Consider the following 24,724-nt stretch of genomic DNA (forward strand, 5'->3'; position numbering starts at 1 on the left):
CATAAACTGGTGACCTCTAGAAGCTGGGATAAGCTCCACCATGCAAATGATCCTGAACAGGAGAAGCAGCAAGAAACTGGGTGGATTGACGGAACTGGCAAAACATTTATTCAAAATATGGAACTAACTAGTCTTCTAACTAATCTAACTAATCTTTTGCTCTTCTGGCATAGAAACAGTGCGAGAAGAGCTCTCTCTCTCTGTCTCTCATTCATTGGGTGGGCGAGCAGCGAGACTTCGGAGAACAAAGGTGAGCAGTGGTGCACGGCGGTGTTGCAATGAAGCAAAGCATAGGTGAGTGAAATTTGACCTAGTTAAGTGCACACAGAGGAAAAAAAGGACCTAACACTGAACTGTGTGGTGGCTACAGCTAGATGATAAGTTACATATGTTGACTAAAAAGCTGATTTCTAAAATATATGAATGAAATATATGAAATCAGCAGCTGATAAAAAATGTTCAGATCTACTGAGTCAAATGCTGCGGTTATGTGTGAAAGAAAGCAGCCATGCTTCAGTGCAGTAATTGATTTATTTCGGTCTGTTAATGAGCCCTAAACTCTCAGTTTCCACTGTGTGGCAAATGTTACTGAACTGCAGCAGATACTGTGTAATGTGTATGGTGTAATACAGCAAAGTTTACTAAAATATCAGGATTGAGACGGTGTTACTGGATTTTGGTTTGATTACATTTGTCGTGCTCGAAGGGGAAAATATGCTAAGCTGCTTCCACTCAGCACATCTATTGTGCTATCCTGTAATTTCCACATTTCAACCAAAGCTCTTCTGCAAACTTGTGATAACTTTTGACCCACTTGAACAAAATCATTTCTGTTTAAGGTAATTTAAGTCAAGGTATATTAAATTAATTTACATTTTTCATTGACTTAACAGTTTGCTTTGCACATCTTTGTGTGGAGACCAGAAAAACTTGTGTCCAAAGTCAGATGTAAAGATGATCTGTACCTCTTTTCATCTTTGGTGTGATGATTATGTGTTCATAACTAACATCTTCAGTTCTCCTTGCTGAATGGATTACAGCTGGATCACCTTCTGTAGAACAAAGCAAACACAATGCAATGTTATACTATTTCACTTTTTTAATTGTTTCATTATACAGACATTAAAAGATCACTTTTGTGACTAGCAGCAGGTTTTCAGAGGTTTTTTCCACTCCTTTAAACCTCTGCTGAGAATCATGAAACGACTGCGTAGAACTGGTAGGTGTTTGTGTAAGAAGAACATGCACAGCCACAAAGATCCCACCTTCTTTAAGTGCCGTCTGACACACTTCACCGCAGCGCACCAAGCAAACAAATTCTCACAAAATGAACACTGCCATTGGCCAAACCAGAACTCTCTGTGGTGAAAAGTTTCTTCAACTTCAGACTACAAGAACAAACTAAATATAACAGGAAGCAGCTGCTGTGGTTTGACACAGACCTTTAAGACGACAAAAAGACCCATTGACTTACAGTTGTCTCTTTATACACTTCATATATCCAACACATTCACCACTCTAATAGCCTGTATGTGTCATGGTCCTGGGCCATGTTGGCCCAGTATTCTTAGTTTCCGTCTGTTTTGTATTTTGTTCTCTATTTATGCCTTGGTTCCTAGGTTGTTTAGTTAAGATGTTCCTTATTTGGTTACCCCCTGTGTGCCCCTCTGTGTATCTGTGAACCCTTGTTTCCCCTCTGTGTACTTCCTGTTTTACTTTGACAGTCTCCCGTCAGTGTTGTATTTACTCCTGCCGTGTCTCGTTATGATTATCAGTGTCACCTGTGTTCCCCGTGTGCTCCCACTTCCCTCATTAACCCTCTGTGTATTTATGTCTGCGTCTCCCTCATGACTGTGCCCCTCCGTGTGTTTCCTCATTATCAGTGCCTTAGTACTTCCCAGTTTAGTTTCATATTATTTTGTATCGCCTTTATCCTCTGTCAGCAATAAAGCTGTATTTTAAGTTGAGTCCTGTTTTCCGTGAGTTTGTGCTTGGGTCCTCTCCTGCCTGCACACAGCCTAATCATGACAGAATGTGGGTCAAGAACATATGGCGAACACAGCTGGACTGCCGTCTACCCATCTTGGTTTATTTGTGGTTCCTAGAGAATTTTAAAGTATAATGGGGAGCAGAGCCCTCGTTCTTCAGAACTATGTTCCAGTTTCACTTCAGGAGACAGACACAATCTCAACTTTTAATATTAGGCATGTTCAGCCGATCTTGGCAAATGATTTGGTGCTATATGAGTAAAAGTGAATTGAATGGAGTCTGGGCAGTGATGGTACTACACAAAGCACACTGTAGATTTCTACTGTGGCAGGGGGAAGTATGAACTTTCAGATAGATGGGATCATGTTACAGTGGACAGTGGCTTCTTGGACAATGGACTGAAAGAGCTGAAGACATTGTTAGATGGTTGCAGACAAACATCAGTGAACATCAGTGAGACGAGAATGAGTCTGGATAGTCTGAATTGTAGATTGAACACAGGAGGTCTCATTACCAAGGATATGGGCCTGAATGTGGTGGATCTAAGGATAATTATGATGATGCTTGTATCTTATGTCAAAGTAAGTCAAGTCAAAGTAAACTTTATTGTCAAGTTTTGTTTGGTCTAAATTTCTGGACAATTTATTAGAAGATAGATCATTTTATCTTATAAAATTTGATAAAAAATAATGACTTTATTTAAAGCTCAGTGCCAATAAGAAAGGTACAAGATGCTGTGCTAGAAAATGTGGCCATCCTCAGGAATTAATGATCTAATATCAGGAAGATTTTGGGTGCTTTTTCCTCTGGTCATGTTAGCTTATAATTTTCAATCTCTGTCCTTCAATACCTCTGCAAAATAACTTTATAGTCTAGTTTTTGTGTTTTTGATGATGTTTTGTCCATAACTGACATTTTCTGTTCATACTACATTCGCTTAATATGTTTGTTTAATTGTTATATGCTTCTAACCCGCTTTAGATGAAGTTTACAAATGTTTAAAATGTTTGATTGGTTTTTTTTTAATCATAAACAGGAAACGGTACAAATGCAGAGGTGTTAGCTTCTGTTAACCACAGACAACAAACACAGAGACCAGCACACAAAGAACATCACACAGTAAGCACGGAGTGATTCGATTGCGAAGCGCCTTTTTAAAATACAACACTATGGGCCACTTGACCTTAATTAATACTTATACCAATATTATGGGGCCTCTTTGACTGACATGTGCCTCGGGACAAAGGTGGAAGAGCTGCTAGCTGTCTGCTACGTTTCTGCTCAGCTAATTGGAGTCCCTGAACTTGACTTCTGGACTGTGTTTGTAATGTTGGAGCTTCAAGAGTTAAATTATCACTCACCAGTTTTAAATCTAAGATTTTAATATATGTTATTTACCAAGAACAGATGTTCTTTTACAGTATATTTAAACGTTTCCTAGCTTTTTAAAAATGTCAGGACTGTTTCTACTTTCTAAATCACATTTGACCACACACCCAATATTACCTCTGATTGGCTGTTGTTGATGATTTGATATCGTCGTATCTCTGTGCATGTTGTCATCTTCTGCAGGTTCACTGTGATCTTTTGAAATGTTTCAAATTTAACAGTGAAATATGTTATTGTAAGGAGTCTAAACAGAGCCTTAAAGTATCAAAAAATACACATATACATACACACACACATATATATTAGGGGTGCAACGATCCACAAAATTCACGGTTCGATATTTTTTCGATACAAAAAAAAATGTTCATGCCTTTTTAATTTGTCATTTATTAAAATTATAAATATATATTTTAACTCAAAAGTAGTTTTTAAATTTAATGTTGCTGAAACAACAAAATAATAAAAAAAAAATCTATCTGATGGAGAAATCACTCATCTTTGGAAAAGAGAGTTTATTACAGAGAAATGGCTCTTTCCAAAATAAAAGCTCTACTATACGCTTCTTCTGGGCTATATTCTCAGCAGCATATTAAACATATCAGGTCCCCATAAGGAGAATCATGTGCTAACGGCTGTCTAAATGACTCGGGTAAAGTTTGTAGCATGCGTGCTTGTTGTTTTTGTCTGCTTCCACTTGTCTTTGCACTAGGATGATGTCGGTGTAAATGTGCAGTCATATTCGTTGTGTTCCCACTAGTGCTGTCAGCGTAAATCTGAAATGACGTTAACGCCACAACACGGCAAATCTCCGTTAACGAGCTAACTGCGCTAATGCACTAGTTCCCACCAATGTAATTGAGCATTGCTGGCACATCCAACATACTGTTTTACTTTAGTCCATGACGCGCTTACCTTCAGGGTCATACGTCACATGAAAACCAAAATAGTTCCAGACGCCAGATCTGAATGAGGGTGGGGGAGGTTCAATTTCCCATGTTGCAATGAGCTTAGCTTCTGTCTTGCTAGCTTGCCCTGCGCTCAGTGAATCTGCATTCGACTACTCCGCCTAGGCTGCACTGTCGAGCGCAGATCCACTGAGCGCTGAACACAGACAGCACCGTCAGAAGGAAAGTTGATAAAATAAATTAAAAATTTTGTATTGTTCGATACATATGCGTACCGAACCGAAAGCACTGTATCGAACGGTTCAATATCGATACGAGTATCGTTGCACCCCTAATACATACATACATACATACATACATATATATATATATATATATATATATATATATATATATTAGGGGTGCAACGATACACAAAATTCACGGTTCGGTTCGATACTTTGGTGTCACGGTTCGATATTTTTTCGATACAAAAAAAATGTTCATGTCTTTTTATTAATTTGTCATTTATTAAATTTTCACGGCACATTCTGCACCACCTCTCTGTGCGTTCATCATTTGTTTGAAGCCAGCTCACCTCCTGCAACCACTTTTCCGAGAATATGCGCTTCTTTTGTGGTTCGGACTCCTTCTGACATTTCTTTGGAGGTGGAGGAACATCACAGTAATTGCTTCAAGGAGCTTCTTCGACATCTTTAAGAGTTCTAAACAAATGTCTGTCCTCCTCCAGAAAATCTTATGTACGCAAACACGCGTTGCAACTTCTTATCTTGTGCGGGTTTTTATTTTGACAGCGAATGCGCACCTGCGGACCACTTATGTGTAGACCTGGTTATTTAGCTCGTCATATTGCAGCCACAGAAATTCTTTTGTCCATGAAACCATAAAGCTGCACTTTCTTTTTGCCTTATAGTCTAATTTGTCATAACTTTTCCGTTTTGTGGTAAGCTTTTCTTTGGCTGTCACTTCTTCACCCTGACCTGTCTTATTTGGCTCAGCAGAACTAAAATATATATCCTGCTGCTTTTACACACGCACTCACATAACGCTCAGCGATTCTCTGCGCGATCAACCTCTCACATGTTTAAGCTGCGGGAGATTTCACTTGTCATGTTTGCATAGTAAGCTAATGATTGATAAGACGATGTCAGAGGAATTGGTGCGCAAATTATCATCACTCACCAATCAGTGCTGTCGCTCTCTATACACAGTTCGCGCGATTGCAAAGTGAAAGCAAAAAACAAGCGCAAATTCAAACGCGATTTCAGTATGTCACATATTGACAGTGGCTCACCGATGCCAATGACATAATTACCCAGCTACATTTCCGAAAGAATGCAAAAGCATTGACATATATTTTTCCTTCCTACGATAGGCCGACGGGCAGGGCAGAGATAGATTTTGGTAGCCCGACTGGAAAAAAGCCCCAGGACGTCGGGCTAGCGATTTTGCGAGCCCTGTATCTGATTGAGGAATCACTCATCTTTGGAAAAGAGAGTTTATTATGGAGAAATGTCTCTTTCCAAAATAAAAGCTATACTATACGCTTCTTCTGGGCTATATTCTCAGCAGCATATTAAACATATCAGGTCCCCATAAGGAGAATCATGTGCTAACGGCTGTCTAAATGACTCGGGTCAAGTTTGTAGCATGCGTGCTTGTTTTTGTCTGCTTCCACTTGTCTTTGCACTAGGATGATGTCGGAGTAAATGTGCAGTCATATTCGTTGTGTTCCCACTAGTGCTGTCAGCGTTAATCTGAAATGAAGTTAACGTCACAACACGGCAAATCTCCGTTAACGAGCTACCGCGAATCGCCTCATGAGTGGGGCTGGAAGACGTCAACACATTAACGAGCTAACTGCGCTAACACACTAGTTCCCACCAATTGAGCATTGCTGGCACATCCAACATACTGTTTTACTTTTGTCCATGACACGCTTACCTTCAGGGTCATACGTCACATGAAAACCAAAATAGTTCCAAACGCCAGATCTGAATGAGGGTGGGGGAGGTTCAATTTGCCATGTTGCAACTAGCCTAGCTTCTGTCTCGCTAGCTTTCCCTGCGCTCAGTGAATCTGTGTTCGACTACTCCGCCTAGGCTGCACTGTCGAGCGCAGATCCACTGAGCGCTCAACACAGACAGCATCGTCAGAAGGAAAGTTGATAAAATAAATTAAAGATGTTGTATTGTTCGATACATATGCGTACTGAACCGAAAGCACTGTATCGAACGGTTCGATATCGATACGAGTATCGTTGCACCCCTAGTATGTATATATATATATATATATAACAATTTCAGTATATACTTATAACACCTTACACGTCTAAAATGCAGAGAATCTGGGTCACACCTGTAGGTTTCCTGTGAACACATCGTCTCACCAGCAGAACCAGTAACACCAGTAGAACCACAACACAGACTGATCCAACACATGACAACACAGAGAGAACAGGAGGAGAGAGTGATGGAGGAAGAGTGATGGAGGTGGAACCAGGTGGAGGTGTGGATGTAGGTGGAGGTGTAGATGTAGGTGGAGGTGTGGTGGTGTTTCTCTCTAAAATAAAGCAAACACAGTCATTAAGTTGTCGTCACATTGTGAATGTTGAAAGCTGCAGAAACACAGACAGGTGAGTGTGTCACCTGTGACAGTGATCCAGCTGGATGGAGACTCTCCATGACCGCTGATGTCACACTTGTAGAGGCCTTCATCAGACCTGGAAACATGCTGGATGGTCATGTGACCTGTAGGCTGCTTCCTGATGAGGGAGCCATCTTTATAGAAAGCAGCTGGGAGGTTGGAGGGAGTGGTCTTTGTTTTACAGAGCAGAGTGACGTCATCTCCCTCCATCACAGGGAGGACAGGACTCTGCAGGATCACTGATCCACCTCAACACAGAGACAAACTACAGCATTTCATCCATTTACACACAGCTTCATCAACACTAACTCCACACACTCAGCTTACCAGTGACTGTCAGGTTAACCATGTTACTGATGGGACCCTCTCTGGATTCACACCAGTAAACTCCACTGTCATGAAGCATCATAGAGGTGTTACAGGAAGAACCTGCTGGTTTTCCCCATGTACTTCCACACTGAGTCCTCTGTCGTCTGCTTGTGTTTCTCCTCAGAGTCCATCCAGCAGAGCTGTCGTCCTCCTCACAGCTCAGAGACACAAAGTTTCCTCTAAAGAACTGAGAGCTGCTGGGACTCACAGTCAGACGAGCTGTGAGGGTTAAAATGAAAAACTGATGATTTGTTTGACTTCATTTATTTTATTTCTGAGATTTTACATCTTTTACAAGTCTATCCATCCATCCATCCTCTTCTGCATATCCAGGGCTGGGTCGCAGAGGCAGCAGCCTAAGCAGAGAAGCCCAAACCTGGGTCTGTCCCAGGGCCTGTTCCCTCTGGGACATGCCCGGGACACCTCACCCAGGAGGCATCCTTGTCAGTGTGGATGCTTCAAGTGTGACAACACCTCAACACCTTGAGGTGTTATATTAACATATTAAGCACATGAAGTTTGAAATGAATTGAATTGAATGAAATTAAATGAAAATTCTATATATGCGATCCATTGTGAATCATGAACCAAATCAGGTCATATCTGTGAGCATTTCTCAGGTTTAAACTGTGACAGAAGAAGGTTACTGACCTTGGTTTGTTGTGCAGCTCAGCAGTGAGATCAGAACTAAAGAGAAATGACACTCAGGTTAATTTGAGGTGAACATAAAGAACAACAGCACTCTCTGCCAGTTGAGTGTATTTTAAACATTTTTTCCTTTATAAATGGTTAATCCTCACACCATATATTGACTTAAATTAAATTCAGTTCAATTTTATTTTGTTTAAAATGCCAAATCACAACAACGGTCGGCTGAAAGTTCTTTGTTTTGTACGATGAAGACCCTACAATAATGCTGAGAAACTCCCCAAATCAGACAACTCCTCATGACTGCGCAATTTGGATACACTGGAAGGAAAAAAAAATTAAATAAGGAAAATGGAGAGAACTAGGATCTGGGAGTTGTGAAGACAAAATAAAGGAAATGGCATAAAACAGATGTTTAATATGTCCCAATTTGGGGGGTGTATCTTCCTGAGGACCCAGACTTTGCGGTCTACATGGACCAGGTCCTTCGAAATGGGACAGCCTAGCCTTTAGATATGCATCACTACTGTCAAATTACTCGGGAACAAATAAAACACTGAAAAAAGCCAAACAATAACATTTGTAAGTTATCTAAGTGACATCTATCTAACATATATCGTGTTTAACCTGAGTAGTGAAAGACCTGGGATCTGAAAATGATGTGCCGGGAGTCCAGTGTTCTCACCGGCTCTAGTGAGCCTTTACTTTCCAGCTAGCTATTGAGCTGGCGGGTAAAGATGTCTCCGAAAAAGTCGGAGTACTTTTGCAAATATGTGATGTCTTGATAAACCGAGCAGATATTTGAAGTTTACACATCTGCATTCTCGCCTGAAAATATGTTAAAAGTTTGAAATATTCTTTCTGGGTCACAAAACAAACTCTTTTGCCTATGCCATTGCTACTGCCAATGGCTACTTCAATTAATAAAGTGTTGAAAAGAGAAATACAAGTAATATTAAAACTAAGTAGCTGCCGCCATTGTTGGGAACTGGAATTGGCTCGCACTATGAATTCTGGGATAGGTTGGGCCACGAAGGATAAACCTGACCCATCTTTCAAATCCGAGGAAATGAAGGATGCATTTGAAGCAGCCCTCGAATTTGGACAGTCTTCATCGCGTCACTGTGACGTGATTGGTCTTCAAATGCGCCCCTCAAAGGATGCAGCCTCTGAATTAGGACATGGCACTAGACTGTTACAGCCCCTGGCCTTGGAAGAAGTGTGCCAGCCTGCCTTCAAGCAAATTCAAGTGTGGCAACACCCACAGATGACTGGCTGACTGGGAACCTGTGGTTTGCTACTCCAAAAATAGGGACCAATCAATGGCTGATGTGACACACCCGTGTCTTTACAATGCTGAAGAGCAATGCAATGAAGAGCATTGATTCAGGCGCTGCTGTTTAAAACTGAGTGTGCAGTCTGTGCTTCTCTCTGTGAGCCTTGTCTAAATTGTGATCTTGAATAATGTTGGTTGTGTTACAACCTGTGAGGCTAGTTTTGATTTCTACAGGCTTTAAGCAAGCAAGTTGTTTTTGCATTGGTTATTTATTTGTAGTAAATGCCTCTATTATTCTTTAGCTTTTTGTAACAAAACTTTTTAACTCCTCTGACTCCCTAGCAGAGCTGGGTCATAACAGAGACAAATCAATGTTTCAATAAAGTTTGATCAACAGCTAAAAAGCTGCTGTTGGAAGTATCATAATCATCATCATCATCATCCATCCCTTCCAGTTTTCCCAGGGTGTGTAAAGGTCATCCATCCATCACAGACTAACATTCACACCTACAGCTGGTTTAGAATCACCAGTTAACCAAACATGTCTCATGTGTATATTTAACTCCTAATTTTGAATCAATCCCCTTTAATTAGTCCTTATCCTGATCTGCTTCATGCTGTGTGATTTCCTGTCTATCAGTTAATCCATGTTTGTTTGGTTTTTTTCAGTCAGTCTTCCTTATATTTTGTTTATACTTGACAGTTTCCATCTAATAAAGCTGTGTCTTCAGTCTGTCTGCTGAGTCCACGCTCTGCATGCATCACACAGTCACTAACCACAGCACCTCTCTGCTACCTGTGTTCTTAGGTCTAATTTTAAAATCTTTTTATACTTTTTTGGAGGAACTTTGTTACTGACAAACACGTTTACGCAGTTTGGGCTCAGCTTTTACCTTGGTTATAATGTTTACAACAAATATACAAAGGATATCCTCTATAGCGCTTCCCCGACTCCTGAGCAAAGATAAAGAGTCAGTTCAGACCTGCAGTTGGTCCTCGTGGTGTTTGAACTTGAATTCAGCCTGATTTGTTTTTCATGTCTTCTCCTCCATCATCAGTTATCAGGAGAGCAGACAGTCAAAGTACAAGAATTCAAACAAACACAGAGATTCTACTTACAGAGCAGACACAGCACAGATGTTTCCTTCATCGTCCTTCTCACTCATTTGAGCTTTTTTTCATTTCTCTCACTGACACCAAGTAAAGCCCGCCCTCTTCCTCTGAGCAGGAGTTTTCTATTGGTTCAAATAGAGTTAGTGGTTAGTGTGTGTGTGTGTATGTGGATGCCCCCTCAGTGAGAGAGGCAGATATGAGCTGAAACACAGGAATCAAACCAGGGACGCTGCTGTTATGGAGCTGAACTGGAATTAATTTTATTTATTTGTATAGCGCCAAATCACAACAACAGTCGCCTCAAGGCGCTTTACATTGTACAGTAGATCGTACAATAATAGATGCAGAGAAAAACCCAACAATCATATGACCCCCTACGAGAAAGCACTCATTTTAAAACACTTATTGGTCTTCTGATGGGACCTCAGAGTGATGACAAAATAAACCTCAGGGTTGTTTGAGTGATATTCTTGGATGATTTCTATGATCTATTTGGACGCCAGCTGAGATAAACTCTGCATCAATTATGTCAATAGGGAGAAGAAGAAGAGATATTAAAAAACAAACTTTTACAGCCACAGAAAACACATCAATAGACTCAAAAAAACCCCTAAAAAGTACTATTTAGGTAAAAAATTTATTAGCTCTTGAAATATTTCCACTGCAGTAACAACCAGAACACAAACACCACAAGTGTTCATTCGATGAAAAGTTCAATAAATCACAAAAAACACAAAACACAGATCAGAGGAAACATCTGACTGTTACACTTCTGTCTTTGGTTTCATGACACTGTCAGAACATCCATTCAGTTATAGTTGCCAAATGAGCACCATCGGACTGATGATTGATCAGTTAGTGTCTGTAATTAAGTAACAGTTTATCTGCACATGAGGATTCATTTGGTTCAAACCTGAAAGAACAAATATGACTTTACAAACAATTCCTGACGTCAACTGAAATAAAATGTTTTTGTATTTATTTTAAGATGTTTTAATTATTGTTTGAAAATATGAACTCATGTCTGTCCACAGAAATGTAAAGAGTATAACATGTTAAACTGATATGAGCGGCTAACCACAAACACAAATCTGACATTCATTTTCTAATTTAGCTGCCTCAGACCAAACGTGCAAATGATGAAAACCTGTGTTTGAAACATTTATCACACATCATCAAAGCGATTACTAATATTACTGCTATTATTAATAATTTAACAATTGTTCAATACATCAGAAGTGAAAAATGCTCAGTGTTGGAAATAGATTCAAAATAACATTTTAAAAACAGTAAAGGCTTTAACACTTTTTCCAACATTATTCAGTATCTTCTGCCAACTTCTCAGCGTGCAGATTAAAATGTCTTTGATCCTTCCTGGATCACTTTAGGTCTGATTTTTTGGGGCTCCGACACATATGCTGGAGAATAAAATTTATTTATTTTTAACCTGCAACTTTTAATAATGTTTATTTATTTTTATTCCCTCTTACTTGCAGGACAGTTAGCTTTTTATTCAAACATTGTCTCTGCTGTGGATCTCTTTTGGAATGAAGAAATCTTCTGGTTTTCTGTTTGGACTCTAGTGTTCAGGTTTCTTCAGTCAGACTTACTCCTGCTTCTTTGGTTAGTAATGTAGACTTCTCTTATTCAGCATCACCATGTAAGAAGCTCAGAGATATTTCAAATCAGCTAAAGTGTAACAGGAGGCTGGTATGAATCCTGACTGTGTTGCTGTTTATGTTTTTTGTAGATGAAAAATCCAACAACAGCAACAAGAAGCACAGCAGAAACACTCAGACCGACGATCAGTACAACAGATGGTCCTGTGTGACCTGCAGGTGAGAAACAGGTGTGAGGTGTCAGCTGTCAGGTAGGTGATGAGTGAAGAACAGAACAGAATCCATTTCCTCTTCAAACTGCTGTCAGACATTATCTACTGCACTCTGATCACATCACTCAGACCAGCTGCTTTCTACAAAGTCTCATCAACAACATCTTTAGAAACAAACATCAACAACCAGGAAGCAGCTTCACCTCTGATCACACACACACTCAACTCTACTCACTCACCTGGAGGATCAACTGTTAGGTAGATGATGCTGATGGGGTCACTAACTAGATTTGCTCTCTTCCTCATGTTTGTTCCTGTCATGAAGACCTGACACTTGTATGTCCCATTATCATTAATCATCACATTCTTCAGAATCAAAGACACGTCTCCATCCTTCATCTGTCTGTCCTTCAGATCCACCCGGTTCTTAAAAGATGGATGCTGGTTTTCTGGATCAAACAGCTCATCCCGGTACAAAAGCACATATTCATCTTCCAGGTCAGCTCTGCTCCACTCTACAACTGAGATGCTGCTGCTGTTGTTTGGAGCTCGACATGGCAGAGTGGCGTCCTGTCCAGACACAGCTCTGATGATTTTCTGGCCTGAAAGAGAAAACAACACAGAGCAGAGAGGTTAAAGGTCAAAGTACAACTATTCACTTAGGCAGCAGCCAATCACATTGTGGAGTACACACATTCACTGCTTGTAGCATTATATAAAATAAATAAGATCAATGGATCAATGTGTGTTATATAAACATTTCATTTATACAGTGAAACATGTGCTGATAATAAGTGAACATAAAGTGTGAGAGAAAGCAGCCTCTCATTATAAGACACTGTGAGTCTCTGCTGCCTTTATGTAGCTACAGCTGTTTGTATACACTGAACAAAAAGCTTTGTAGCTGCATAAGCAATATTGCATAGTGTTGTCATCTACAAAACTACACAGTGGCACTAGGGGTGAAAAAAACCATTTTAGATTGGCACATGCCACTCCATGCCGCGTCTGTAGATCCGCTCTTATACTTATACTGACTCCTGAAGCTACAACACATCAGTGACAAACATCTTACACTTCTTTGTCTCTGTGCTGCAAACTGCACCGCTGACCAAGCGGTTAAATCCACACAGACACCACCAGACCTCGTGATGCCGTCACAAACAAAACAAACTGATTCAATATGAAACTAATTGTTTGGGAAGTAACATGTAAACCAGACTGAAGTTTATTCCTCTTTATCTCAGAGGGAAACACCGTTTGGTTTATAAACCTCACCTGCAGAGACAAACACGAAGAAACCGACAATCAGCAAAGTCGAGCAGAGCGACGCAGTTACAGGAAACATTTCCGGGTTTTTGTTTTTGCTGATCTGACTCTTAGATTATTGTAAATGTTGAGTTTGTTGGTATTTTAAGTGAATAACCGAACCCGAGTTAAAACTTGACTACATGAGGTTAACATTGAGGTTTAAAAAAGCTGAAACATTTTACGTTCAGTCACTCGTTCAGACTTCCGATGTCTCATAGTCGCGTTAGTTTGACGCAGACGGACTGTAGGACGATTACAAATGATACGTCATAACTGACGTTTGTGCTGATAATAGGAGAAAGCAGCCTCTCATTATAAGACACTGAGTCTCTGCTGCTGCCTTTATGTAGCTACAGCTGTTTGTATACACTGAACAAAAAGCTTATCAGTATACAGGGCTGGATGTTGTGAAATGTTCTTAGGGTGGCAAAATCAAATGCATTTCTTTACATATATGCATCTTTTACAATGTGTAATATGCCTTAAAATGTAAACAATACCAATGCAAACTCAGGAGCGGGTCTACAGAGGTGGCATGGAGTGGCACCTGCCACCCCTAGTGCCACTGTAGTTTTGGGGTCAAGGACAGGTCACACCTCCAAATCACCTGAAAAATTTAAGATGACAGTGAAACAACATTTCAGCTTGTGTTGAAAGTGCAGACTGCAACCTATGCACCAGTGTTTATATTTTATTGGTTAATAGTTCTCTGGCACAATAATATGAAGGTTTCTATTGATAACAAGAAATAAAGCCAGGTTGTAGGTGGGTGGTAACACTGAAATGTATACAGTGACAAAACACTCAAAAATATAATTATAAAACACTGTTTTTCTGAAGGAATCTTATATCCTGAAAGTCTTTTCTGATTATCATGTTGGAAAAAAAATGAATAATAAATATTAAAAGAAATTTAAAGAGCAAAAAAGTTAAAATTAATTAATAAATAAACATCAACTTCTGTGCTAAACAAGTTTGTCCACATTTGTCCTTAAAAACTCCATTTTAAACACTTACTGTTCTTCTGAAGGAATCTCTGAAATCCTCTGTCTTTTCTGATCATCATGATGAAAAAAAAATTGTGAAAACATTTAAAAAAATGTAACGAGCAAAAAAGTAAAATAAATAAAAATGGACCTCTGTACTAAACATCCAGAGAACAAACTGAGCTGTATTTCCTTGTCAGCTGTTTTATGTAGATCCTCATCTCTTATATTGACATCAGCAACCACAGCGTCACCTTAGCAACCACATTCCTCCACCTATCAGCTGTGAGTTCACATATTTGACAAACAAATGCCACAAATACAAAGTCACAGCTGACTCTGAGCCCTCAGTCAGCTGATCTTTCTGTCAAATATCTTAATGAAACTCTGAAATACAATAAATGTTTTCAGGTCCTTGAAGTACACACGGGTGGGGGCTGGAAACCCACTCCACCCATCACAGTCTGAAGACAGAACGTGATTTCTGTCAGTGTGTGAGGGTTTTTGTCATGAACTGTAGTTCAGCACACAAGCTGGACCCAGAAGCAGAGACAACACGCCAAGGTGCACGCAAAAAAAAACAAACCTTTATTTTAACTAAGGGTGTCCCGGAAGGGTCAAAGGAAAACACGCCAGGTAACTAGAAAACTAAGGGACCGGGAAATAACTCAGGAACGCCGTAATCGGGACTGTGGGAGGCTGCAATAGAAAGAGGAAGAGGGGAACGGAGAAAAAAGCATACGTGGGTAGAGAATTAATCTTACGGTCCAAATGGGGCCGTGGGAACCAGAGGGAGGGTCCGCGGGGAAGCTCCAGGTGAATAGAGGAGACGAGTGCCGGTAGTGATCCAAACACTCCAGTCGGACAGGAAGACAGGCAGGTGAGGGCTCCAAACACGCCGAGCTGCTACCTAAGCGCACAAGATTAGCGTTTGCTCCAGCAAAAGAGAATTTCGCAACCGCCTTCACGTGGAAGCATGTTACCGCTGAGAGGCGACTAACGGACTGGCGTGGAGCAGCTGGCTGAGCTGGGTTAAATGGTCCACCTGATCGCCTGGGATGGGATGCAGGTGTGGAGTCGACAGCCACACCCGTGGGCGTGGGCATCCTATCAGCTCCTTGGACACCGGGCCGCGGACCATGACAGTTTAAAAAAAACAAACAGATTTTACAAACCTTAAATATTCTTTTCAAATGCAACATATCTAAAACCAATAAATCAGGGTCATTTATTCAATGATTAAATTATTGATCAGCTCCTCAGCACCACTGTGTTGATGGTAAATAGCTGTGTGTCAGTATCCTGGTCAGACTGGTTCAGCAGTAAAATCATGTGTCTGTGTGTGAATCATATCAGATTTCCTCTTTGGTGTTCAGCACATTCATCAGCTCTATTTGAACTTGCAGCTCCATTATTTTTCTTTCTGTTGTTTTGTTCTCGTCGTCTGTTTGGATGTAAAGTCATTTCAAAGCTTCATATCAAAGCTAACATTCCTGTGTTTATCTCTGCGTGTCTAACAATCAAAATGGTTTAAAAACTCTACTTTCATTTTTTCTCTTTTAGTTTTTGTTCTCATACTAAACTAAATATTTGAACAACTTAAGTGTCATATATTTTTCTTCTAATGAATTAAATGATCAGTAACTCCTTTGAAATGATCATCTTGATTATTTCTCAGTTTACTTTTCCTCCTCTGAGGTGAGAACATAGACAGAAATATGTCAACATGATCATTTAAATCCAGCAGGGAAAATTCGATGAAAGTTGAAGAGAATTTAAAATGTAAGAAAGAGAAACAAACGATTACATATTAACTTTGTTTCTCTGTGCTGACAGTAACTGAAGATTGGATAGGAAACATTTTATGGTCTTTTGCTTGTCAGGGAATTATTTTGGGTGGTGTTTTTTAATTTAATCAGTCTGTAGAAATAAAATAGAAACACATTGTAGCTCAAGGCTGTGAGAAGCAGGTATGCTGAGGCTGCAGTAGCAATTCCTGGTGAATAACTTCACAAAAGGCAAGTTCTTTTGTAAGCAGCAGAGTAATAATGTGTAATTCCACCTTTACTTTGGTCAAGAGCTGAAAGACTATTTGCAGGTGAAGTCTATATTTTATGTTTATCTTTTCTATGATTACTCTTTTGAATTTAAAAGTTATGTTAATAGCTAGAAAGATCCTAAAACGATTTTATTCCTTTGTGGGCCTGGGATAAACAAACAAACAAAAACTACCTACTCCTAACAGTTAAATCTTGCCTGCAGACACAAACACAAAAAACACCAACAAACAGAAACTGATCAGAGTAAAGCAAACATTCCTCTGTTATCTCGTTGTGATAATCTGCTTTGTTCTAAATGTCTGTGTTTATTTGGTATTTTCACCCTTTAATTTAATCTTAGTCAGATTGAAACTCAAATTCTGTTCTTCAGTGAAAATACCAAATAGACACAGACATTTACAACAAAGCAGATTATCACAACGAGATAACAGAGGAATGTCTGCTTTACTCTGATCTGTGTTTGAGCGACTTAGTTGAACTTAGAAGAACTTCGTCAACCTTTGGTATCCAATCTGTTAATCCACTGAAGATCATAGCAGCATTTTAGAAACCACAGTCCTGTCTTCTACATTTACAAAGTAACAGGAAGTGAACTTGTCTCAGTAAAACAGGTAGATGTGTAGAAACAACATCCTGTCTGTTTAGTGTACGTGAATTTGGAACAACTTGTTCTAATGAATAAAAGAAGATGTCACATGTACCTAAAGAACACAGTTATTTTCAAAAACAACACAATTCTTAGCACACAACAGACAAAAACAAGAGAGTGAACGCTCAAAATAAAACAACAACACATTAATCATAAATCCAGCAGATCTGGAAAATATAAACCAAACACTTACTCTGTTCCTGGTGTTGTCTACATCCTGGAATTCACACTCAGAGTAGAAAAGTGCTGCGTAAGAACCAGTCCATTAACCATTTATGATTGTTTCCCTCATAACTTCATAAGATATGAAAACTTCAAGATTAAAAAACGAAATACTAAAAATCCCATTTAAGTTCTGTGAAAAGCTGCATTCAAATTAATCATTTTTACAGCAAGCACTACAACTGTCACAATCTAGAGACACAATCTTCAAAGTTTTACGGTTTTAATAAACTGAACCATCTGTGAGGAACAGAAACAAGTTCAGGTTAAAACAGTGCATTCTGGGAAACTTTGAAGGCTCATATGACCGTGTGGGAAATGTGGGAAATGTGGCTGCTTACAAAGTAAAACAAAAAGGCCGATGGAAGTTTCCAACATAATGTCTCCTCACCTCAAAACTAATGACTTGATATTCTGATTATTCATCAAATACTCAGTAGCTTTGTGTTGGTGGAAAATGTCTGTGTGTGTCTGTGTGTCTGTGTGTCTGTGTGTCAGTATCCTGGTTAAACTGGTTCAGCAGTGAGTGCTTGTTTATTGTACAGATGGACTTTGTGTGCTTTGTTTCGCATCACATGATCTGACATCAAAAAATGAAAACACAAAGTTTCTTTCCTTCTCCATTTTTATTTTGTGTTCATGAAACATCTGACAGTGAAGCGACTTCATGTGTCAGTAAAGCTAACATAGCTGGTTAGGTTGCATTTAAAAGAAATCCAAGATGGCCAAGATGATGCCAGTGTTGCCAGTTGTGTTAGTGTTTTGTTCCTGACAATTCTTGTCACCTAAATCAGCTCCCAGCTGGTATATGAACTAGAGATGGCACGATACCACTTTTTAATGTCCAATACTGATATCATAAACTTGGATATCTGCTGATACTGATATGAATCCAATATAGTGTATTTTGTAATCAATAACACTTTTTTTATATCTTGCTGCATTTGTATAAGGTCATACACAAAATCTAATCTGTTATACCTGTATGCAAAAAATACACTGCACCCAAAATATTTCATAGTTCAGCAACACTCATCAATCTAATAAACTTAAACCAACACCATCCTTCATATTCTGGTATTCTAAACAGTACTTAGTGGAAATATTAAACAACCTGACTAATAGGGTTGCCAACTCTCAGCAAAAAAATAGGCCACCCCCCACCCTCCGCCTCATAGTGCTTAATTGACTTTAATACACATGTAAAACAAATGCACATAAATCAATTATTTTTCTACAATAATTAAATAGATTCACCATCTTCCTTCAACAGAATTGCAGACTGCACAGATGGTACCTTCCCAAAAGGAAAAAGTACTATATGTCACGGGGGCAGCAGTCATGTTGTGGAACCCAAGATGCAGATGGCGGTGGAGATGCGAACTCCTTTTAAACTGCCTTGGAGATGTCAAGGCTTGGATGGCTCAGAAATTTTTACAGCTTCAATGAAAACAAAACAGAGAATTAATTTGAAAGTATTAAAGTTGGCTTATAAATGCCTAAACGATCTTGCTCCTCCATACCTTTCTGAGGTACTTCAGCCTTACATTCCCCTCAGATCAGCCGACCAGCTGCTTTTGGTTGTCCCAAATCCAAACTGAAACTTAGAGGAGAACGATCTTTTTCAATCATGGCTCCCTAACTTTGGAATATGTTAGCTTTAAATTTTAGACAGGCACCTTTGCTCCCTGTTTTTAAGTCTCTTCTGAAAACACACCTTTTTCTCTCAGTAGTGTTTAGACTGGTGTGAGTTGATATGCTTTTCACACTTTTATGTGAGTGTTTTAATGCGAATAGTTTTGTCTTTTGTTTGCACAGCACTTTGGGCAAACTTTGTTTTTTAAATGTGCTATATAGATAATTTATATTTCTATTTTGTATATATTTTGTAAATATTTTGTATTTAGAAATCATCAACATTAAACTTTCCAGATGATGCTTATCGGATCATTTGTGACTGCTAATTACAAATTATTCCAACTCACTGGAATCAGAAACAGCATTATTTTACTTATTTAACAAACAACTTTTGAATCCACTCTAAAGCATTTCCCTCTTAGTATTCTGTATGGTGTGGAGGGCTAAATATTAATGAATTCAGTGTGACACCACTGCCACCATAAGGTAAAAGTGAAACATTGCACATTTATAATAAATATGATTATTTAGAAAAGAAAAGACACATTTGTGGGATCATAAATTATGCTTAATGCACTGGGTATAATATTGCACAATATGCACCTTTTGTTAATGTCCTATGTTGTGCAGAACAGAAGAAGAACTGAGTATCACAGTGTATCAGAATTCAGTTTTCCTAAGATGCTCCCAGCCAAATCACAGGAGTACAAATTGTTATGTTTGTTGTTGTGTTATGTTAATCAATAGATTAGTACGGCTGTCGTGCTGTTATGACAGAGTATAAGGGCCATATTAAGAAAAAAAAAATCACTTCAATTTTGAAATTAAACTCTTAAATCATATTTGAGAAAGTTGACACAAGGCATCTACACAAAAACACATTCTTTATTTCACAAGACTGTAAATATTGATGTCTTTGCGTCTGTCCACTGCCAGCTAATTTATTTAGTACAAATCTGGCTAACTCGTCCATGTTTGTGTGTTTTTTTTCTTTTAACCAGAAGAGATGGCACAGATTTCTGCGCCATCTCTTCTAACTTATTACTACATTGTGTTTGTTACTGAACACTTTCGTACGTATCACTAATTCATCTTTACTGGTGTATAAGCCTTTTGCACATTACTGATTTAGCCTCAAATACAAAATATTAAATGTTCCAATAAAAAATACACAAACAAATTATATAAAACATCTAAAAATGTGTTTTCTTTTTATTCACTCTGGTCTGAGGTGCTGGGGGGACCAGTTAGAGAACAGCAGCTGGATGCAGTGGTTGGACTGGTGGACTACTTCAGTAAAGAGTAGACGACGTCTGGCTCTGATTTAAAGTCTGAACACAAACACACACAGTTCAAACAGCAGGAAACATGATTACAAGCTTGGTAGTTCAATCAAGACCTCCAATCTCCACCTCTCTGCATCACACAGTCCCAGTTCAACTGGGTCAGAGGTTTGAATTTGATCCAGGATGAGGTTTCATCAGCTTATCTTAGCATGATGGATGCAAACAGGTTTAGCAGCTAGCTTGTCTCTATGCAAAGTCAAAGATAAAGAGCAGCTGTACCTGGGCCTGCTTGTTCTGATGGTTTTTTGTCCATAACTCACGTCTTCACTTCTCACTGCTGAGTAGACCACAACTACAAAATACATTTCTGCAAAATGAAAACAAAAAGAATGAAGGTACAACAACTACACCAGTGCAGCTACACACAGTAAAACATATTTACTGTTTCTAATGTTTCATCACGAGAGTCCATGACAGTTGGCCATTGCAAGGGTCACATTTGTTACCAGATTAAATTGTCTATTCTGAAAAATAGTCAGATTGTCTTTTCTTATTTAATTCACTTAATGTACAGAATTCACATGCTTGCTGCATACATGCTACTACTGCACATTCACATAATGTATATATTATATATATAATGTTCTTCCTCTACCCCCCTCACCCCCCTTTTTCGAGGAGCGTGTCAGGTTACATTTCACTGTGTGTTATACTTGTATAACTATGCATTTGACAAATAAAGAACCTTGAACCTTGAAGTTGTCCCCCCCCAACACTGTTTGTGTGACTTACCAGTGGAGTTTATTGTCCAATAAAGTGAACAAATTACAAGAACATGTAAAACTTTCTTTCTGTTCTTCACACGGTTCAGTAACCTGAGAACTGTGATGTATCATGAACAGGAGGAGCTACATGCCACTGATGTTCTGCTTTATAAACCGCAGCATCTTTGTACAGTTTTTTTCCTCATCTTAACACCTCTGCTGTGAAACACTGAGTGACCACAAAGAACTGTGGGGTGTTTCTGAGAAAGATGCAGGTGGACGACCACAAAGCTGCCATCTTTTTCCACTGCAGACTGACACTCTTCACCACAGAGCACAAAGCAAACACATTCTCACAACATGAACACTTTTATTAGACAAACCAATAAACACCTCGGTGAGAACGTTCATGTGTGATGGATGAACTGTAATCAACAACAGGAAGTTGCTGCTGTGGTTTTACAGTCTGGAGAACTTTGAAACAGTTAAAGCCTATTTTACTGCCTATTTCTCAGACCTAGTTTCTAAGAGCAAAGGTAACCCCCAAGGTGTTATTTAACACCATCCAATAACACTGCTCCTGCTCCACGTGCTGTCCCAATTACTTTGAATGAAGATTGTGAAAATGTTTGTTCTTTCTTCATTAAAAAAGTCAGTAATATGAGGAACAAATTTTCTCCTCTGTGTCTCTGTTGTCAGCTCCAACTCCCTCTAGGCCTGTTATTTTAGAAATTTCTTTACCAGTGTCCTTAGCTGACCTGGTTAAGTTAGTTGATTCAATAAAAGTGATTTATTACTGTTACTGAAGGATACTCGCCATACTAATACCAACTAGATTTTTAAATCTTAATATAAAATAAGTAACAGTAGGTGGACATTAGGTAACTTTTTGCAGCGATCTCGTATAGAAAACTATTCCACACGTATATAAAACAGGTCCGCGGCTCCGAACCGTAGTAAAGGGACCTCTGGCTAATACGGTGGGGTCCGTGTCGGGCTCATAGCCGAAAACTAGCTTTACTTTGTTGTCTGGGTCAACTTTGCTAGCGAGAGACAGAGAGAGGCGTTGAAAGGCTGCTCCAATGGAACTTATTGTTTTTGGAGGAAAACACGAACACGGTGTACAGTCGAGTCTTAATATCTTACTTACAACTGGGCTCGTCAGGCTCTCTTCTTGGCTGCAGTGGTTATTATTATATTTACATGCTTGCATCTACCGTTTCTGCTCGGTGACAACTCGTACTTTTCCACTCCCCTTTTTCTCCCTCCCTCGCTCACAGACACATAACGGGTACAGCAGTCCATTCTCCCTGCAGCACGGACTACACTGCCCATGAGGCTACAATCTTTAGGGCAATGCCTGTAACACTGCCTATTCACTTCATGTTAAATATTTTTTAAATATTTTTAAAGTAGAGGTGACATGGGCCGTGAGATTAAGACACAGGCTTTAGAGCCTCTTAATGCGCGTTTTGTTTGGGTTTCCACCGGCGTGGAATTACCAGAAATAGAGAGGGGACAGACTAACATATGAAACAGGAAAAGACCGCCGTGTAATCCCTTTATTTCAACAAAGTAACTGTATTCTAAATACCACCTTTTTAAAGGGTATCGGAATACAGATACTCATATTTTGTATTTTCAATATGTAACACCAGTACATGTTCCATTACTCCCTGATAATGCATTGCTTTAAATTGAGGCAATCTTGAGGGATGGCTGTTATGTGGAAAGGCACCAGCAGCACACATCGTTGTGTGCCTCATCTTTTTTTTTTTTTTTTTGGGGGGGGGGGGGGGGGGGAGAGATTAGAGATCCGATCTAGATTATATTAAGAGCTGGGACACATCGTCAGTAGTGGACCTTGGATTCATCAGGTGTTTCGTCCATTATCACTAGACAGCCTCATCCAAGGAGGACCTCCTGGGTTGTTCAGGCCCTGGAGTGTGTCACTGGTTTATGTTAAATTGTTATTTCTCTTCTTTCTGCTGTTTAGTTTTCTACAATTTATTCTATTTATTCACTGCAACTGAGAAATACTTACCTCTTTAGCATTTATGGAGCCTCACTTCTCCAAAGGGATAGAAAAGGTGATAGAGAGAATGTATGTTTCAGCTGCCGATTGGCTCTTGTTGAGGTGGGGCAACTATGTTTGATGCAGATTTCAAATGAAATTCTCCTTGTAATATCTCTGTAATGTTTTGGGTTTTGTATCATTGTTATTGGTTTTCAGTAGTTCTTTTGTAAAAGTCTTTACATAATTATTAATACGAATATTAAAAACAGAGCTTTGATCTCACATGCAAGGGCAATGACCCACAGCCCACCATAAAGAAAATATTAATAATATTACCTTGTCTTTCTTTGTCAGATTGTTCTTGATGAGCTGATATCTTGATGACGACATGAGTGATGAGATTGTCTTCTTCACTTTCTTCTTGATCTGCTGAAGCAATCCAAACTCATAATAATAATAATAATAAGGATTAAATATCTAAATATTTGGTATCTAACCAGGTGTGTAGTCTTGGTGCCACTGGCTTGGCTTGGTCTGTGGGAAACCTTGTAGTTATTTTTGACCAGATTATGTCCTTCAGTGTGCATATTAAACAAAATATGTAACAGTGCTGTTTTCCATGTTGGTCTCAAAGTGATGCTGAAAATCTAAATTCCCATGATGAACTGAGTGTTTCTGTGTCTGTTTAGCTAACTATGTGTTTTTTACACCTCTCTGCATTTAAATATTATTAATTATTATTCATTGTTAATCTCTGACTCTCTTCCACAACATGCCCTTGTCCTGTCTTCATGCCCTCATGTCAACCAATCACAGCAGATGGCCACCCCTCCCTGACCCTGGCTTCTTTCGGTTAAAAGGGAGGTTTTTTTCCTTCTCGCTGTCACCAAAGCATTTGCTCATAGGAGGTCTTTTGGGTTTTTCAGGGTTTTTTTAAAAAAAAAAATAAATAAATAAATTATTTCTTATCACAGGGTCTTTACCTTGCAAAGGGCCTTGAGCCCATTGTTTAGATTCAGCACTATAAATATATAAAAAAAAGAACTGAATTTAATTTATTTGAATAGATTATATTTAACAAAGTTGTTACTGTGATCATAATGAATGTGAACTAAACAAACTTAGACATGAAAGATCAGGAAGTCTGAGTCTCACCTTCAGGTTTCCTGTGAACACATCGTCTCACCAGCAGAACCAGTAACACCAGTAGAACCACAACACAGACTGATCCAACACATGAAAGCACAGAGAGAACAAGAGGAGAGGTGGATGTAGGTGGAGGTGTGGTGGTGTGTTCCCCTAAAACAAAGCAAACACAGTCATTAAGTTGTCGTCACATTGTGAATGTTGAAAGCTGCAGAAACACAGACAGGTGAGTGTGTCACCTGTGACAGTGATCCAGCTGGATGGAGACTCTCCATGACCGCTGATGTCACACTTGTAGAGGCCTTCATCAGACCTGGAAACATGCTGGATGGTCATGTGACCTGTAGGCTGCTTCCTGATGAGGGAGCCATCTTTATAGAAAGCAGCTGGGAGGTTGGAGGGAGTGGTCTTTGTTTTACAGAGCAGAGTGACGTCATCTCCCTCCATCACAGGGAGGACAGGACTCTGCAGGATCACTG

At 39.3% G+C, this 24,724-nt stretch overlaps 1 protein-coding gene across 6 annotated transcripts in view; it reads right to left on the minus strand.

Moving 5' to 3' along the window:
* Positions 1-14,563, minus strand: part of LOC146521374 (coxsackievirus and adenovirus receptor-like) — a 39,320-nt gene extending 24,757 nt beyond the window's left edge. For 2 of the 6 annotated variants that reach the window (XM_085155289.1, XM_085155288.1), the window contains exons 1-4: positions 6,932-7,804; positions 6,642-6,845; positions 3,496-3,573; positions 966-1,052 (exon numbers count right to left, since the gene is read on the minus strand). In XM_085155289.1, the coding sequence (XP_085011415.1) occupies positions 966-1,052; positions 3,496-3,573; positions 6,642-6,845; positions 6,932-7,139 (577 nt within the window). In that variant the 5' untranslated portion in view covers positions 7,140-7,804. Of the gene's footprint in view, positions 1-965; positions 1,053-3,495; positions 3,574-6,641; positions 6,846-6,931; positions 7,805-10,570; positions 12,168-12,405; positions 12,769-13,444; positions 13,951-14,494 lie in introns of those variants that run through there. The other 4 variants (XM_085155292.1, XM_085155290.1, XM_085155291.1 and 1 more) reach the window with 4 other exon arrangements.
* Between the last annotated feature and the right edge of the window lie 10,161 nt (positions 14,564-24,724).

This window comes from Neolamprologus multifasciatus, chromosome 3 (genome assembly GCF_963576455.1).
Source record: "Neolamprologus multifasciatus chromosome 3, fNeoMul1.2, whole genome shotgun sequence".
In the NCBI taxonomy this organism is placed as follows: domain Eukaryota; kingdom Metazoa; phylum Chordata; class Actinopteri; order Cichliformes; family Cichlidae; genus Neolamprologus; species Neolamprologus multifasciatus.